This window comes from Tursiops truncatus, chromosome 8 (assembly GCF_011762595.2).
Source record: "Tursiops truncatus isolate mTurTru1 chromosome 8, mTurTru1.mat.Y, whole genome shotgun sequence".
NCBI lineage: Eukaryota > Metazoa > Chordata > Mammalia > Artiodactyla > Delphinidae > Tursiops > Tursiops truncatus.
In genome coordinates, this window is record NC_047041.1 from 60,966,511 (window position 1) to 60,984,699 (window position 18,189).

General features: G+C 48.7%; 1 protein-coding gene across 1 annotated transcript in view; it reads left to right on the forward strand.

Moving 5' to 3' along the window:
• The window catches only part of LOC101334013 (olfactomedin-like protein 1), a 386,099-nt gene that overhangs the window by 137,619 nt on the left and 230,291 nt on the right, over positions 1-18,189 (forward strand). Inside the window, exons 6-8 of the mRNA XM_073807906.1 lie at positions 1,819-1,939; positions 3,406-3,577; positions 5,702-5,831. Coding sequence (XP_073664007.1) covers positions 1,819-1,939; positions 3,406-3,577; positions 5,702-5,831 — 423 coding nt within the window. The remainder of the gene's footprint in view (positions 1-1,818; positions 1,940-3,405; positions 3,578-5,701; positions 5,832-18,189) is intronic.

Genomic DNA, 18,189 nt, shown 5'->3' on the forward strand with positions numbered 1-18,189 from the left:
AAGTCCTCTGAGAAGAACACGTGTCTGGGCCTTTCTGCTTAAGGCACACAGGAAAGGTCCAAGGGCAAAGGAATAGGCCAGGGAGTATAGAGGGGGAAAGATAATTTATGGGGACAGCTGTCCCTGCTGTTTCTCCTTCGCCACCAGCAGGAAGCTGGGTCAGAGCCTTCAGTAACAGCAGACCCTACTCCTGCAGTTGGGAACCCAGGAGCACAAAGCAGTCCAGCACCTGCCCCATGTGACACCTCCACCCCAGGGGAAAAGGCCCAGCTACCTGGGTCTGTTGATATTAGGGCTCCAGGAACCAGAAGAGCCTGGCATGCTTGCGAGGAGAGGTCATTTATTTACATGAAGCAGGGAGAGCTCGAGGACACAGAGCGATCCATCTGCCTTAGCGACTAAACAGACTCCCTTCGCCTCATCCTCCTGCAGAAGCGGTCAAGGAGGGAGGTTGGGCGAGGTGACCTTACAGAGCTCAATCTGTGCTTCTAAAAATAGTAGCATCCTTGGAGAATCAAGGAGGGGAGGGGAGGCTGTGGATGTTGTGGGCAAAAACCGGACTCCCCAGAGCATTGTCAGTATGCAACTGTATTAATTAGACACAGACACCCAGCTCGATAACCTCAGGTATCACAGAAATTGAAACTAAATGAACTGGCTTTTTTTTTTTTTCCTTTCTGGTTATACTTTCCCTGGGCTAAAAAGGAGAAAGAGAATTGTGTCTTCTGACCTATTTGAATGACTGCACACTACCCCAGGAGATGTTTTCCCCTGCAGAGGGAAATGGGGCTTCTTAGAGACACATCGAGAGAAGGCAAGAGCTGCAGCAAAGTGGGAGCCAGGGGGGTCAGGCGTTGGGGGCCTGCGGGGTCTGGGTCCCCACCTCTCTCTTCCTGCCTGGAGACTGCGCAGGGGCTGGGCAGGTGTCCAGGTGTGTCCAGGGCTGTCACGGGCTGCCACTGTCAGGCTGCTGCAGGGTCTTCGTCGAGAGCCCTGTAGGGACTAGGTGTTTGCAGGGTCCAGTGGAGCCACGTGCTGGTCTGCACAAGCTGCATGTGACCAGGTTGCGTGCGGTGCTCTGGTGGGTGGAGGGGTGTGTGTGTGCGTGCGCGTGCACGTGCTGGGATGGGGAGTGTTTGCAGGAGTGTACGGAGGTATTGCAGCAAACTTGGGGTGGGGGGTCTCTGTAGGGAGGTGTGTGGAGCTATAGGGGAAGAATGCACATGGACGGTGACTGGAGGACTTTGCGGGCTATGTGAGGCCTGTGGGTAAAACTGTGGGGGAAAAGCTATGTAGGAAATGGGGGTTGGGAGTCTCCAAGGGGCTGTACGGAGACCTGTCTGAGAGAGCGCACGAGGCTGTGGGTGGGCTGTGTGCAGAGCCTGTCTGGGCTGCCAGTGGGGCAGCCCAGCACTGTGGGGCAGCTCTTGTGTAGCTTTGTCCTGCGGGCTCTGAGTGGATGTGATGGGGATATGAGTGGAGCCACACGGGGGGCTCTGTAGGGGATAGTTAAGGCTTTGGGGGCTTCTGCTCTGGGGGCTGCTGTGGGCCGTGGGACCTGTGTGATGCTGTGCAGGGCTGCAGGTAGCTGGATAGAGGGGCAGAACCCTGGATGGTGTCCACAGCTCTGCCGTTTAAAGATGAGTGTGCTTCCTTAGAGAGGGTGCTCCCGAAGTGCAGTCATTTAGTCTCCTTCATCTGATGGTTTACGTGAAGGGAAGGAGCAGTGCGGCCCCTTGCAATGCTGCCCTGGCCCTGCTTCTGTGTGCGCCAGGCTGAGGACACTTTCTAATGCTTCAGTTTGTGTTCTGTCAACAGGACAACGTGGATCTTGGAGAGCTGATGTTTTCCCTCTGCTATCTTCCCACGGCTGGCAGGCTGACCATTACCATTATAAAAGCAAGGAATTTAAAGGCAATGGACATAACGGGAGCATCAGGTGGGACAAGCTCAAATGCAGATTTCTTCCTATGTTCTTATGTAGCACCTCATGAAGCTTCCAGTAGAGTAATAAAGTGCACGGACTTTGGAACCAAACTGCCTAAATTTAATCCTAGTCCTAGACCTAATAGCTGTGTGACCTTGGGCAAGTCACTTAATCTCTCTGGGCTTTAGATTCCCCCTCTGTAAAAATGAGGACAATAATAGTATCTGGCTCTTTTGGTCGTTACAGGATTAAGTGAGTTAGCACATATGACACCTAAGAACGGTGCCTGGCACACACTAAATGCTCCTCAGTGTTAGCTCTCATTATTATTACCATTGTTCTCTCTTAGGTCTTCTCCTTCACATAATTGTGGACTGGACCTACAGTTTGCACATGCTGATATAGCTTATCTAATTGGGTCCTTCCTCACATACAAGCAATCACCATCACCTCAGGCTTTTAGAAGATTGATATCCAATATCCTTATATAAAAGGTCCATCAGTGAACTATGCAGTTTGGTTTTTCCAGTGAATCAAGCATGTAGCCTTAAATTCTAAACCCTAACAGAAAATACCCTGATATGCAGTTCCTTTTATACAAGTTCACAAGCCACCTCTTCAGGGGCTCCCAAAATGTGGTCGCAAAACCCCCAGTTCACTGGCTTTTGGTCACTGAAATCAACAGATGCAGTATATTTTGCTTCCTGGATGCCAGTGTTTTATTCAAGCAGAAAAAAAGATATGGCCTCTTCTGGCCCTCTAAGTCGCCCCAGACAGTGTATGGGTGTCAGAGCAGCACGTGGTTAGGCAGGCGAAGCAAGAAGGACTCCCCACTGAGCAGAATAGTGAGGTGAAACCAAGGAAGTTCCACCTGAAGCAGAGTCCAGCCTTGCCACCTGTCACCCCCTCCCAGCATGGCCCCACAAGCAAGCCTGTGTCCTTTCTCTCCCCGCTGAACTGCTTCTCCCTTTGTACCCCGACTGCAGGCAGCTCTAGGGCTTGAGGCCCCTGCCCTGAAGGAAACCCACCCGCACCCCAAGTTTTCCCAGTCCTCTAGGAATTTAGCTTGTCCCTTTCCTAAAGACCTAGTTTTTAGAAAAAGATTCCCCGAGGTGGCTGCAAGTCAGGTCCTGCAGCCTGTTTCCCCATGCTTTGGAAATGGCTTTGCATTTCCCTTCCTGTGACAGCCAAGCAGGTCCTGGATCCTAATCTAATTCGGTAACATGTTTTCACACTATTTTTAAATTCCACTCATTTTGAGGGGAGAGAGTCCTGTGCTTTTTCCTGAATGAATGACTCAGTTATCCCAACTCCAGTCCCTGCCCAGACATCATGTTAATTAAAATCCTCACACTCCAGTCCACAGGCAGGTAAAGGGGTTCTGCGTACCATGGTCCTTGAAAGTCTGCCGTGACGAAACTGCTGGCCTAGATATGCATGTATCCTCACAGTACCTCTGCTTCTCATGGTCTGTACAGATCCCTACGTGAAAGTCTCATTGATGTCTGATGGCAGACGATTGAAGAAGAGGAAAACGTCCACCAAGAGGAACACTCTGAACCCTGTTTACAACGAAGCCATAGTCTTTGACGTCCCTCCCGAGAATATTGACCAAATCTACTTGTCCATAGCGGTCATGGACTACGACCGGTGAGAGGCCTAGAGCTGCTTCTCATTGCAAGTCCACTATGCCCAGGGTTGGGGCCCGGGGGTGCCAGCTGTGGACTCTTAGCTGGTGTCTTAGTGCAGCCACAGGAGGAGGGTCAGGTGAGACTCTGAGAGCTGATTGACAAGGAGTCACCATTTTACAAGCAATGGGGTAGAGTCAGATTACCAAAGTGCCTCTAAGCTCTCCCATTTCTTCTTTCTTTCTCCTCCTCCATTCTCCTCCCTCCTCTACTTCTTCCCCTCTCCATCCCTGTACACCCCTCAGAATCTCACCTTAGAGAACTGTGACCCCACAGATCATAATCTTCTCTCTGGCAATCCTACCTGGCCTTTATCAGAAAGATTCCACTCAAAACAGCAGAATGATTACCTTAGCCAGACCATCAACATTTCTAAATACATAATTTTGTTCTTTTTTTTTTTTCTTCTCCCTATGTGTTTAATAAAGATCGTTTCTATCCACGTAAGTCTGAAAGCAAACACAGAAATGTTCTCTTGAAAATGCTAGAGTCAGTATGGATGACAGGGTACATTAAAATGTATAAGATGCTCGACTTTCTAATTAATACAGCACAGAAGAGATATTTATAGCCTGCATTGTAGCCAATTGTGTATTTAAAGGACAGATTTGAAAAACAGTCATTTTAATATGCAAAGGAAGTACCAACAGGGAATTATACATGTTAAACTAGTCATTAGACTGAAATGCAAAGTCTGTTTTTAATTGGAAACCTCCCACATGGTCTGGGCACAATTATAAAAAAAACAAAAAAAAGTCTGACTTCTAATATCTTACAGTATTATTTGCAGCTGAAAATTTTCCCACAGACCCCTGAAATGTCAGTAAGGCAGCCTCAATGCCCTGAACACTCTTTCCAGAGATGCCTGGGTGAAGCATAATCGTCTTGCAACCCAGGGGGCACGTGGGTTGGCTCAGCTGCCCATGGGTGTGATAGCCCACGCTGGGCAGTAGACCTCATCTTGTCTCCTCTGGACGACACACAACACAAATAGTGTCGGGCCACAGGAGGGGACATTGCCCACCAGCCGTGGAAGGCTGGGCCAGTATTTTTCAAGCTATTGCCAAGTTTCCCGCATCGACAAATCTGATTATGTGAGCTCTGCTTCAATTTAATTCTCAGTAAACTCATGAATCTGGCCTGGAAAAATCCATGGCAGAATTCATGGGGCTTCTGCATGCAACTGATTTTAATGAGCATAGAATCCAATATCCTTCACACTGCTTCCCCACCCTTGTCTCCCCCTTGCTCCCTATACACAAATAGGAGAAAAATCCCTCATCCTTGTAGGAAGGAAAAAGAAAGAGAAGAAGTCTATGAATTTGGATCCCAGAGAGTTAAAGGATGGGCCATGTCATTCTGGATATATGCAAAGGACTTCTAACCAAAAACCGTTAAGGAAAAAAGAAATGGTCCAAGGCAGAGATCTACCCAGGGATGTTTCAGAAATACTAGCTAAGTATTAATGGAGCTGAGTATTTCTGCAGTAGGGAACTCAAGTTGGGTCAAAGAAGCAAAGCTGGGCTTGCAAGGAAGGAGGGAAGAGTACAAAAAGACAACATGTTCTCTAAAGAGAGGGGTTGCAAGATGATCCAGGAGCCTCCTCCATTCTGCCCCCTTTGTGAGCTCAAGGCTACAGCTGACAGACTCAGAGCTTCTCCCTTACCCATACTTGGTTCCCTCTTGCAGGAATGAAGCAGCCATTAGTGCAAGAAACTCTTTTCAGATGGCCCCCTTTTCATTACATGGATTTGGAGGCCTGAGGTCAATCTTGTTCCAGAACCAGAGGTGACAGCCTTTGCATGCAGCAGGGAGTTCTTCCAACACAGGTTCTTGGGAACAAGCTAAGCCACACCAGTGTTCCAACAGCTGAGCCGTGTGAGGGCCAGATTCTGGTCTTCCTTTCTGTGCCCCGAGTGAAATATTGTAACCCGAGTCTTAGTGGCTATTAAGCTTGGCCTGTAGTTTTAAATTAGGGAATGAAAAGGACCACCCCTTCCCTAATTCCTCTGTCAGTTTAACTGAGTAGTTGCTGCTCTTACATACCAAAATTTCAGGAAAAAACTATTGTGCACCGTTTTCACAGTGTAGGTCACAATGAGATCATCGGCGTGTGTCAAGTAGGCAACGAAGCCGAGAGGCTGGGCAGAGACCACTGGAGTGAGATGTTGTCGTATCCGCGCAAGCCCATTGCACACTGGCATTCCCTGGTGGAGGTAAGACCCTACTCCCACGTGCTCCTCTTTGCAGAGGAATAAATGCTTCACTGTTGAAATGCAGGAGCCACCAAAAATGTGAGTGTACCAGGGTCTATGGTCATCGATGTGTTTCCCTGGTTGCATTTCCTGGGACCGCTTGCTGGGTATTGCATTCAATCTGAGATTGAGTCTGTGCTCCCTGCCAGTCTGGTATGTTTTGAACATTGATCAGGGATCATCTGTTACTTTGATTGTTTTCAAAAAAGATCAAGATCCTCTTATTTCATGTTATGGCTTTGGGTTGACATTTGGAGGACACCTGCAGGATCTGAGTGAGTGTGGAGGTCCAGGCCGTCATAGAGTGACTTACAGCTAGCATCAGAAAAAACTTGAGACCGGGAGAGAGGAAGCATGGATTCTGAGACTGGCCGTAGCATGAACCTGTGATTCTGGGCAAACTGGTTAGTATCAACTGTATATGATAAAAACCCCCAAGTCAACAAACCACAAAATAACAAGTGAAATGGAAATTTATTTCTCTCTTACATAAAAAAGGTCCAGAGGAAGGTTGTCTAGGAAGGTTGTCTAGGCTGTTAAAGTGGCTCTGTGGCTGACAGAGATCTAGACTTCTGTCTTTCTGCTTCCCTGTCCCAGTGTGAGGTGTTTTTTTTTTGTTTGGTTGGTTTTTTTGAGGTCACCTCATTGAGCAACATGGCTGCTAAGCGCCAACCATCACATATCTCCCAGGCCATAGAAAGGTGAAGACAAGAGCCAAAAGCATACACATTCCTTTTTAAAGGGTTTTCCTTGATGTCTTATGCAACACTGCTACTTCCATTTAAATTAGTCACAGAACTTAGTCATACAGACATGTATGGTTGCAAGGGAGGGTAGGAAGTGTATTCTTTTTGTCGGTGGCAATGTGCCCAACTGAAAAAGCAGGATTCTCGTTGCAAGGTAGAAGAAGAGAGTGGATACTTGGAGGCAGTGGACCGTGGTTCTGCCTCCCACCCTCATTCATTCACTCACTCCCCCATCCTTTCCTTCTCATTTATTCTTCCCCCATTCATCCTTACTCAGTGACTCACCCTCTTTTTTATTTACTAACTCATTCTCTCAGAAATAAATTGCATTCTCTAAGTGACATTTCTGTGGGGCAAATGCCATATTAGATAGAGAAAATATAGATGTAAGAAACCTTTCCTCTCCTTGAAGAGCTTATAGACCATAAGAGAGAGGATGGCATGGAAACTGATCACTGAGGTGCACAGTCATAAGCGTTATCATCTACATGAGGTGCTACAGGGGCACCCAGGAAGCAAGTGTCATGCTTGGATGAGCTTGTCCATGAAGAATTAGTCCCTCCTGCTCTTGGGAAACGAAGAGAACCTGAGCCCCTGGGAACAGGGACACCAGAGAGCGTGGGTTCCAGGCAGAGAGCTTCCTCTCACTCTCCCAGAGCAGGCAGCTCTGTTCCCTGCAAAGCCATCCTGAGAGGCCAAGACCAGAGCCTCAGCCAGTGTGGATTCTGCTGCCCTGGCCCGTCAGGAGAGTCTAAGTAAACATGTAGGGCAGCCATAGAGAGGCAGGAGGGCCCCAGGGGATGAAGGGACAGTCTTTCTTTGTTGGAGACCCTGCCGGAGGGGAGGAACAGGACAGGGTCTCTCAAGGAGAGCCTAGGGCCCTCCTAATTTGCAGGTCCTTGAGGACACCTCTGTCCTTGGGCCGTAGAAGTGAAGACTGTTTCCTGGGCTCAAAATTAATCCGTACGGGAGACCATAGAACCTGTGAACCACCTCACAGTGCGGGGGACTGGTGCTAGCTACAGTGCACATCACTTCTTCAGTTCCTGGTGGAATTCTCAGAGGAGTCTATCTGTGGACTGCCAGAGCCCGTCACTAGCAGGGGCAGTTAGAGCACTTGTGATAGGCTTTTTGCGCCCTTACAGAGTCACTGCCGACTTTCATTCTTATTTGTAACCTGAAGTGTCAAAGACTGTCAGGGCTCTGTGCCTCTCGGGACACAGGAAATGGGAAAGGAGTGAGGATCAGGGGTGTGGCGTGGGGCTGAGACAGGAGCCCTGATTGTGTGCACAAGCACTTCTGTCTCAGTGACCTTGCCAGGGAGTGACTGTGGATGGGGCTGTGAACACAGGGCCCCGAGCACGGCGCGTGCACCTTACAGGAGGGAACGTGTGGAAAGCGGGCCTGGGAGGCTGCCCTCACTGCCCAGGAGGAAGCACCCTCTGACTGGCTGCCCGGGAGCCATGCCTTAAACCCTGAGCACTTGGCTTACTGCAAATCGGTGTTGGACAGTTTTGTGAGAGATACGTGTTTTTAGAGTTAAACCACTGAAACTTGGGGGTCATTTGTTACAGCAGCTAGAATTACTTCGGCGAATTCAGTGGCCTTTTCTCAATGGTTGCAGCAGAACTAAGGAAATGAAATGTCCCTTATATGAAAGGCAAACCAAGGAAGGCTTTTCCTGCCCTGTTGCTTCATGTGTCTTTGAAGTACATGCCTGGGACTTCGGATCCATCCTGAGAGGAGAAGCCATACTTTCCCTTTTAAGAATAAACATGTGGGCTTCCCTGGTGGCGCAGTGGCTGAGAGTCTGCCTGCCGATGCAGGGGACGTGGGTTCGTGCCCCGGTCCGGGAAGATCCCACATGCCGCAGAGCGGCTGGGCCCGTGAGCCATGCCCGCTGAGCCTGCGAGTCCAGAGCCAGTGCTCTGCAACAGGAGAGGCCACAACAGTGAGAGGTCCGCGTACCGCAAAAAAAAAAAAAAAAAAAAAAAAAAAGAATAAACATGTTATGAGCGGAATTGGGGCAGGGGTACCGGATGAGATGAAAAGCAGTGTCAGATGAAAAGCTGTGCTTTGCTGACAGCTGTCAGGATGGAGGAGGCCGTGGGCAGAGCGGTTTTGACGTGGATGGACCTAGGTTCAAATCCCTGTGCTGCCGCTCAGTTGCTTGTTTTTCCCTTGCTGAATCTCAGTTTTTCTCCTCTGTAAAGTGGCTGTAATAGTGCCTGTCCCACAAGGGTGATTGTGAGGATTAAAGAATCTAATGGATGTGAAGCACCATGGCTGGCACCCAGTAAATGCTCAGTAAAATTCCCAGTTATGACCATTACTGTGTATGTCCCACATTCTGAGGGATTGCTGTGTGTCCTCATGGGACTGTCGCACAAAGAAGCATGATAATGTTGGTCACGGAGGGAAAAAGGAAGGTTGGGCGTACCCCACACCCCACATGCTGGTGAGCCATGACCTCCCACTGGGAGAAGGGGTCATTTGTGACTTGACTGGATATAGACACACGTATCTCGGTTCTGTTCTTTCTCCTGTCTTCCTTGGCCTTAAAGATAAGTTGCTGATACACTAAGAACCGTTCAATTTTCTGCTGTAAAACAAAAACAGCAATTAAGTTGCACTTCTCTGGATGTGTGTGTGTGTGTGTGTGTGTGTGTATACATAAGCATTTGTGTAAGAATGAATGAGAGAGAAAGAGAAGAGAGAAGATCTGGGGTGGTTAGGATTTAGTACGAAGGGAGGCTGGCCTGGCAGAAGCTCTTCGCTCCCGGGGGCTGAGGGACCAGGTCAGGACTGAACCCTGAGCCCTGCAGAGATCTGGCAGCCTGCTTGGGGCTGCATCCAACACCCCCTGACCTTGCCAGAGCAGGTGGCAGATGGAGTCTTCAAAGCCAATGAGTTCAGAAATCCATTTCTCTCGCAGAGAATCTGGATGGCTTCACTGCACACTCAAAGGTCAGCCAGTGCCGCTCCCTTTTCTCTCCATGATGTCAGAGGCTTGGGAAGCCGTGTAAACTCCCTCGGTGGGCTGCCTGGGCCCTGGGGACAGGAGCATCCCCTCCACGGAGCCTCAGGGGATGACAGAGCTCTGACAGAGCTCCCACAGCCCTCTCCTCCATATATCCAAGAGAAGATGGTGCTGGCCTGGCCGCATCCCGGCACCTTTCCCACCCCTGCACGTGGAGCTGGCCCACACCATGCAGCTCCAGGGACAATAATAGAAATAGTTCCAGGCTTTCTTCACTTCCGTGTGAAGTGCTGCCTGACCTCTGGATTAGCCAGTGGTAAACTTGATTTGGTGGGAAGACCACAGACACCATTGGGTTAAGTCAGTTTTTACTTTTCTATAAGGGATAGAGTCCAATCAGAATACACAGTGAAGGTCCGCAGCATTCCCCTGATTGACAGATGTAAGATTCTAAACCCCAAAGTCCTGCTCAAGGGTGCTCAGGTGTGAACAAATCTTCCTGTCTCCAAGCTCAGCATTTTCTCTGTGCACCTGGTTAGTCTGACAGTCTGCAGGGCCACCTCAAAGAGCTGGAAGCCCCCTGCAACTCAGGGTTATGCAGTTCCCAGCATAACTAGGGGCAGGTGTGGTACAGTACACCCTGGCAGAAACTTCCAGCCTCTGCCGCCTTAAGGGTATAGATTTAGAGCTGTATAGCTAAGGCAAATGTCATCACCCAGACTCGACCGGGAGTTACTCTAGCAGGCCCTTTAATCAAGCACTAGATATTATCCATCAAGTGCCCACCAGGGCCTCCCTGGAGTCTTCAAAGTCCACACATTCCCAAGATTACCCAGGTTGGGTTAAGTGTCCACCCCTGGTCCAGTTTGCCAGAGGTCAGGGGTCATGGAAATGTGACCTGGTCCCACTCCAGCAGGAGTGTTGAGAGGAGACTTGCTGAGAAGTGTCCCCCCGGCAGGACAGGGAAATGGACACAAGTGACCCCAATCTTCTGCTTCCCAGAAGATTTTGAAGTGAGGGCGTCAAAAGCTTTATTACTCTGGGCCAACTGCTATTCACAGCAGAGTTAGGAAAGAGGAGTGATTCCCCAGAAAGAGGAGGGGTTGACTGGAACTGAACCTGGATCAGGTTCCCATCAGGGAGTTTGAGTGTGTGTAGGCCTGGGGTCCTGGTGAGGGCTAGACCAGCAAAGAAGGAAACTGAAACCAGAAAGAAAAAAGCAGGCACTAGGCACAGGGTGGGAAAGCCCAAGGGAGTTGCAACCTGCCTCCTGTCCCCTTCCTCCTTCCCAAGCTGGCGCCTAGGCGAGAGAAGCACAAAGGTCCTGGTGACAAGGGGAGATCTGTGTGCTTGCATCTGACCAGGCGTGTTGTCCAGCTTGTCTTTAGCCATCAGGTGACGTCGTCACTACGTGTGCTGCTGAGACCCCCTCGAGGCTGACCAGGCCACACTGTGCCTCTTGACTGCCCTGCAGATCTCTGAGGCCTTGGCACACCTCTCGCCTGAGAGGTTTTCTTTGCAGCCCTTGGTACAGGTCACTTTCTCACTTACTGGACACCCCCCCCCCAAAAAAAACTTTGTCGGCCAATCTTGTCACCTCCTTTCCACGTCTTCCAAGCATTCAGGGACACACAGGAGCTGCAGGAGACTCAGCGCCATTACAGGCACCCTCTTCATGCCCATAAAGTTACGTGGCCATTTCTACCTGTTCCTCTAGCCCCATGTTGGCACAGGGGCCATTTCTGCCTTCACCTTCCTCCTCGACCCACCTGAAACTCGAGACTTCAAGCCTGAGCGGTGAAGCCAGGACCTCACATCAAGCCCCGCCCCCCATCTCCCTACCAAAGGCTCTCTACATCCTCTTTCCGGCTGGTGGAACCTTCCTTTGTATCAGAGCATGATTTCCTTTATACTATGACTTAGGTTCAGATCTCCAAGGTTTCCTCTCAATGAGTAGAGGGAACATTTGGGATTTCGATGTGTCTCTTTTCTCTTGACAGGCCTGGCTTTGGAGACTTTTGTTTCTGTAGGGACTATCTGGTAATTGACCTATCTGCTCATCACGTTATTTGCCCTCCGTTTGTAGGAACATATAACATTGATTCCTTTGCATGGGACGGCATGATTTACGGAGAATGGAAATACTGTCCCTGTTACACAGGTATTAAATTAGTATTTGAGGAATGAATGAAAGAATGAATGAAGGAGACACATAAGGAAAGCAGTTGGGTTCCTCTAGTTCTAAAGTCCCACAGTTTCCCAGTCAGAGGAGTCCAAAGGAGAAGTCAGTTCGCAGCAAGATGTAAAAGTTATCAAGACTAAAAAAAAAAAAAAAAAGGTATCAAGACTAAGTTTACATTAGGCTCTTCAAATGGAGATGGTCCTTATTAAGCTCCAAGCTTTGATCACCTTTTCTCCATTTAGGAGAAGGACGTGAGAAGAGACCATTTCGCCCCTTGGTTCCCATGAACTGCCCTCTGATGGTAGTGGCTTTGCATTTCGAGTGCACTTGAGAAATATTCAGAACAATAACTTAAGCACCTTAGTAAATCATGAAGGTCCCCCTCATGCTGATGATATGCGTGTCCAGGTTCTAGAGTGCTTCAGTATTTTCTTTCATAAGAGACGGAGGAAGCAGAAACCACAGACATCCCTGCGGTGAACGGCAGACTGCTGTACCCTGAATGAGAACAGATCAGGAGGGGTGACAAGGACATTAGCCCACAGGTTGGCTTTTCTCACCAGGGAAACATTTTAGCAGCAATTTTATGTCAGGTAATGATTCACTTCCCCTACCTGTGAAGATAAAAAAGAGAAAAATAGAGGGAATGCATCTTTTGGACAAAATAAAGGACTTAGCATTGAGATTATATTTTTTCAAAAAATAAACTATTTTCATTGGGGGATTTAGTATGCCAATATCCATAAACACCAGCAGGGCCACTGAAGCACACCTGAATGCAAAGAACAAAGAAGTGTGCTACATGTTGGGGATCTGAAAAACATGTAACAAACCTCTTAGAATCTGTGCCAGTTGATGTAAGTGACCAGAATGCAGTTGGGACCAGTAGGCACGGTCAGTGTTAATGGGGCGTTGTGTTTCCAGCTGGTGGAGGGCATGGTCAGCAAACAAAGCCAAGAGCATTCAGTATTTCCCAAACAAGTCCTCCTTCTTGTGTAGAATTATCTGGTTTAGGAAAAAAAAAAAAAAGGATGCTAAGCGTTTTCTCATCTTCAACTGGGGTACAAAACCGGTAACTCTTCCAGGTGTCTGTAGAAATAGCAGTCATACAAACTGCGGAAGCATTAAGGTAAACACTAGAGGTATAAAAGATAATAACAATGTGTTGGAAAATAACGTTGCTGCTCAAACAGAAAGTCAACTGCATCTTGACTCTCCTCTCTCACAAATGACCTGCCCCAGCAGTCACTGCCCTGGAGCGTTCCTGCGGCGCACTTGAATAGTCATTAAATAAGAAAGTGGCTAACAGTGGGCTTGGGCCTTCAGCAGTCTCATCTCCAGGAATGGCATTCCGGTGTGACTGCTAATACTGTGGGCTGATGGGCCAGTTCTTCCCCCCGTGGATGAAATGAACTAGAATGGCTTATGCCAACCTCTGAAAGAGCCGCACTCCCTCGTGATTATCTGTGGGGAGGAGAGGACTTCCTGGGTTAGGGGGCCAAGGCAAGGGTGGAGCATCCTGGTGTCAACTGAAAAAAAATGCACAACCTAGAAGTTGAGAGTTATGTTTTAATAGTCTCACAAAACTGAGAGCTTCAGCCCAGGACGCAGCCTCTCTGACAGCTCTGAGGGACTGCTCCAAAGAGACAGGGGAGGAACCAGGATACATAGAAGTTTTTGCAACAAAGACCAGGTAGTCGGAACATCAAGATTACTGTTAGTTAAAGAAAACCAAACATCTCAAGTTAAGGAAGTTAGCGCTTTTCTGTGTGAGGGAAGATGCAAGAGTCTGGGCTCACTGAAATCGTTCCTTTGATGTGCACCTCAGCTATCTGGGGCCAGTATCGTGTGCTTTCTCATCCTGAGTCTCCTCAGGGTGCACTGTCGGGGATGGTTTGCTGGGGGGCATCCTGCGTCGGGGAGGCTGTAATGGGAAGGCTTGATGGCTGCAACATCCTTTGTGGTCTTTTTGCTGGGGGGTGGGGAAGGTTGGTTTTGGTTTTCGGCCACGCCACGTGGCTTGCAGAATCTCAGTTCCCCGACCAGAGATTGAACCCAGACCACTGCAATGAAAGGGAGACCTAACCACTGGACCGCCAGGGAATTCCCCAACATCCTTTGTTCACTGATGTGGCAGGCAACATTTTTCCATCGTTAATGGCAAAGGACAGAATGTCTAGAAGGCCGCTGCTCCTGGAAATGCGTCTTTCAGAGGATGTGCCTGTTGAACGCTGTCTGCCAAATGTCAGCAGAACAACCTATTGAAAAGACAAAGCTGAGTTTACTGCTTACCTGGTAATTGAAGGGGAAAGGCAGGGTCTGATCGATACTTTCAAGTATGGTTTAAGGTGGGCCTTTCAGTGTGGCATGGGGGATGATTCAGGGGATGGGGAAGCTTGGTTAGGGTTGGGTAAAGATCATGATGTAATAGTTCAGGTGGACACAGCAAGGTGAGAATTTTGAGACCAGGATTCAAAGAGTTTTGGGGTATAAACCATCTGTTGATACTTTCTAAGGAAGAGTTGCTGGTTTTCTGGAAAGTCCCAGTAATGAGCAATAATGTTGTCTGCAACTTTCATCTGTCTTGGCCAGAGTCTCTGGGAATAGTAAAGTTAATGTTAATGAAGCCAATAGAATAGTAAAGGCAAGTTAACGTGGAGTGCATCCTATAGACACATGGCTGTGTTGGGGTAGATGGCTTTAGTTCGCACACCCCAAGAACAAAAAGCAGAACGAGGGCTGACAAGGAGCCTGCCTAGTGCTGTGGGTACCCACACAGACAGCAGGATGTCCTTCTGATGGCCATGACTTCTCCTTGGGGATTCTAAGGAGCCTGGCTCCATCCTTGGCTCCAGTAATGGAACTAAGACCTAGTCCGGGGCTAACCCAGTCAAGCCAACCATGGGGATTAGTACTATCTAAGCTGATTCAGTCAGATAGTATTAGAGAGCGTTTGGTGTGAATGCTTGGACAAAGCCGCTGTCTCTTTCTTGTTGGATATAAGTAAAGAAGCATACACGACAGGAACAGCTGTAGCCCTCTGGACCTCTAGAGGAAGCAGGGTTAGGGTGAGGCCAACCCCATAGGTGGCAGAATAGAGAGAGAAAAAGAGTTCAGACCCTCGATCATATGGTTGAGTTGCTGGATCAAGCCTGTCCTGAACATAGTGTTACCTCTGGCCCTTATGAATATGTAAGCACATACATTTCCTTTGTTACGTAAGCACTACAAGGTAGGATTTCTGTTACTTTAAACAGAAAATATCCGGGACATAGGCGAACACCCACCCCTGTCCCAACTGGTGTTCCCTTGCAGTGAAGAGAACCATCCCCAAAGATGTCATGATATCAACTCATCCGTCTTGCTCACTGTGGTATGTCCAATGTCTACCAAAGTAAGTGGCACAGGACAGACATTCAGTAAAATTTTCCTAATGAAACAAATTGTCAATGTTTGGTTAATTAGCTTGTGTGTTGAAACAGTTGTGGCCAAAAGAGAGACTCTCTGCTCTTAATGACACAAATACTGTATAAAGTGAGGGGGAAAGCTGCTTTCCTTTTGCATTTATGTCTTATTTTTCCAAAGGAAAAATCAAATGCTGTGTGGATTTGAAGGACCCACAGATAGCTCTCCATCTTACGATGGCTCCCTTGGGTTGTAAAAGGCACAGTTTCCTGAAGAGTGAGGATCCGTCACGTGATTTTCTCCTACCATGTACTGCATTTCATTTGTTTAGAATGAAAAGGAGCAGGAAAACAAAGGTGCGATTTTTTTTTTCCTACGTAGCTCAGGATCTGAGTGGAGCTCCTTAAACAGTGTACATACTGACAGTCAGTGTCCAGGTTGAAACAGTTTACTAGAGAAAGGTCATAAGAACAATCAAGGCAGCAGATGCCATCCAAAGGGATTAAGGTTGATGAAAATTAAGTAATGTAAACATTCCGGGTCTTCCTGTTACGAACGCTTAGTGAAGTCTCTGACGGGGACATGGAGGTGTGGATACAAACAGAATGCTTTTTCTTGGGCTCTTCTGCATCTCCCTCCTTGTTGACTGGACACGGGCCCACACCGGGGAGCAGAGCTGAACGGGAACAGGCAGCACCTATTCATGAGGGGGAGATGGGCACGGAGGAATTGGCCTGGCTGCAGAGGGGTCTACACAGTCCGTCGTCAAGATACTGAGGCTGAGCATCTGGTGCTTGCGTCCTAGTTCTGGAAGCTTCCACCCAAAGATAGTGAGTGGGGCCCCCCAGTGACAATGACTGTGGCCGCAGTGAACCAAGAGCCAGCCAGGGCTCAGGGTGGGCTTCTGTGTTCCAGCGCGTGATGGCACAGCTCCTCACAGCGAGCGTTCAGGATTGAGGTAGGATCCGAGCAGGATCTCAGGTTGGCAGGCTGGGGGTCAGCCTGGTGGAGAGGTGAGGGTGTGAGAATTGGACTGACTTCGGCACAGGAGGTCCAGGAATGCCTTGAGAGCCCAGGCCCCTTGGCTGTGGAAGGTTGTTATCACAGGACCCTGAAGGCTGGCAGGTCAGCCACATGCCTGCAGTTCCGCCTCTCCAGCCTGCGGGGTCTAGTCAACATGGTCTTCAGAGGTGAGTAGCTGGGGGTGAGACAATCTGATCTTGCATTAAAATTTTTACATTCTTTAAAGTTGCAGAGCGTCCATTCCCAGTATGAGTGCTAATGGCTCCTATCCTACTGCTTAAAAATAATGTGACCCCCCCCCAAAAAATAATAATAATGTGACCCTTCCATTGCTCTTCAAGTATGAAACCAGAGTACCACGTGAATGTGGGCTCACCTAGAACTAAATCTTATATCAGGAATAGGAATCCAGGGGTCCTTGCCGAGAAAGAAGTAGTAAGAGAAATGGTACGCTCTCAGGGTAACAAGGGGAAGTCAGGGATAGCGCCTCGGGTCGCGCTGATGCGTCCGGCAGTCTAAGCCGTCACACATGGTGTTCCATCCTCTCCACCTCTTGTCCTGCTTCTGTCGCACGTCAGTCGGCACCAAAGGCCTTGAGAAATCTGCACTTTGTCAAGGGGAATCGCTTTTAGATCCAGCTGCTGCCGCCAGATGAGATGCTTGAAAGCAAGAACGGAAATAATAGGAAAGAAGAGGACTTTTGAAGCACGTGGCAGTCTTTGAGGACTCCTCAGCCCAGAAGATGTTCCTCTTACCATTTCAAGCCAATAATTCTCTAAAGCCCCCCAGCCCAGTGTAGCTTCCTTCACTGTCTTTACAGGTTGTGTTTGAGTTCATGGGAGCCCAGGGGACCCGCTCTGCTGGGTTTGGACTTCCTTGGTAGTAGGAACTAGGGACAGAATTAATGATAGCAGTAGCACTGAGCCCTGCATTGTAGTTGAGGTGGATGGCTCTGAACTTCAGGAGCGTCCTTGAGCAACTGCAGATCCGTGGGTCAGCTGTCAAGACCAGAAGCGGACTCCATGAGCCAGGGCATGATGGGGAACCAGAGCTATGAAGGAAGAAACCTATCTGGGCCAGACTCAGAGCTTCACCCATTCCCATCCAGAGAGGAGGGCTTAGAAGTTAAGCCTGGGCCCCCTCCACCATCACCACCTCTCCATGCTCAGAGACCATCAGGTGACCTGTGTTTCTATAAGGCTCTGTTTTTCTGAGTGAGATGTGCTTGCTGCGTGGGGTGGGGTGGGAGGTTGTATAAGGGGCCCTCCATGTGGTTGAAGAAGCTGAAGGAAGGGTAGATTTGGGGGAGAGAGAGAGGTGGTGGAGGGCAGCCAGCCATAGGGAAAGGAGTTTGGTGTTGGGGGAGAAGAGGAGTGAGGACAGCAGGGAAATAGAAGACGTTTAAATAGAGTCCATTTTGCCGGCAGGAGACAAGTTCACCTTCACAGCTCCAGGCAATCTTTAGTAGGATTGACGTGGATTTGCATTTGGATTGTAATATGAGAACTTGCTGAGTCTGACTCCCAGACTAGGGGGTCCATGAAGGTCCTACACGGTTCAAGATTATTTGTAATCTGCTGTTCACATGCATCTACAGATGTACAAATTTAAGGTGGTTCTTAGCAAACTGAAGCATACCTAAAGCTTTAAATTAATTGCTTAACACAGCTCTGTGCAGTTTTTGGAGTCTGGGTGTTTTTTTTCCTGAATTCTTTCCTGAAGCGAAATCTAATTTGGAAACTGAAGGTATAAAACAGATAAATGCAAGAGCTACTGTGTCCGAAGCAGACAAAAACTGAGGAGCACAAATTCATTTAATCAAAGAGGAAGGTGTGACCCAGTTAAACGTCCTGGTGGACCAGCCCGGTTGTGCCGCATTCGTGTCTAAAGGGAGGGGAACCGACAGCCGGCTCTGGCTCCTAGAGCTGCTGTGCTTGAGCAAATTACCTAATCTCTCTGAGGATCAGTTTCCTCCTCCCTAAA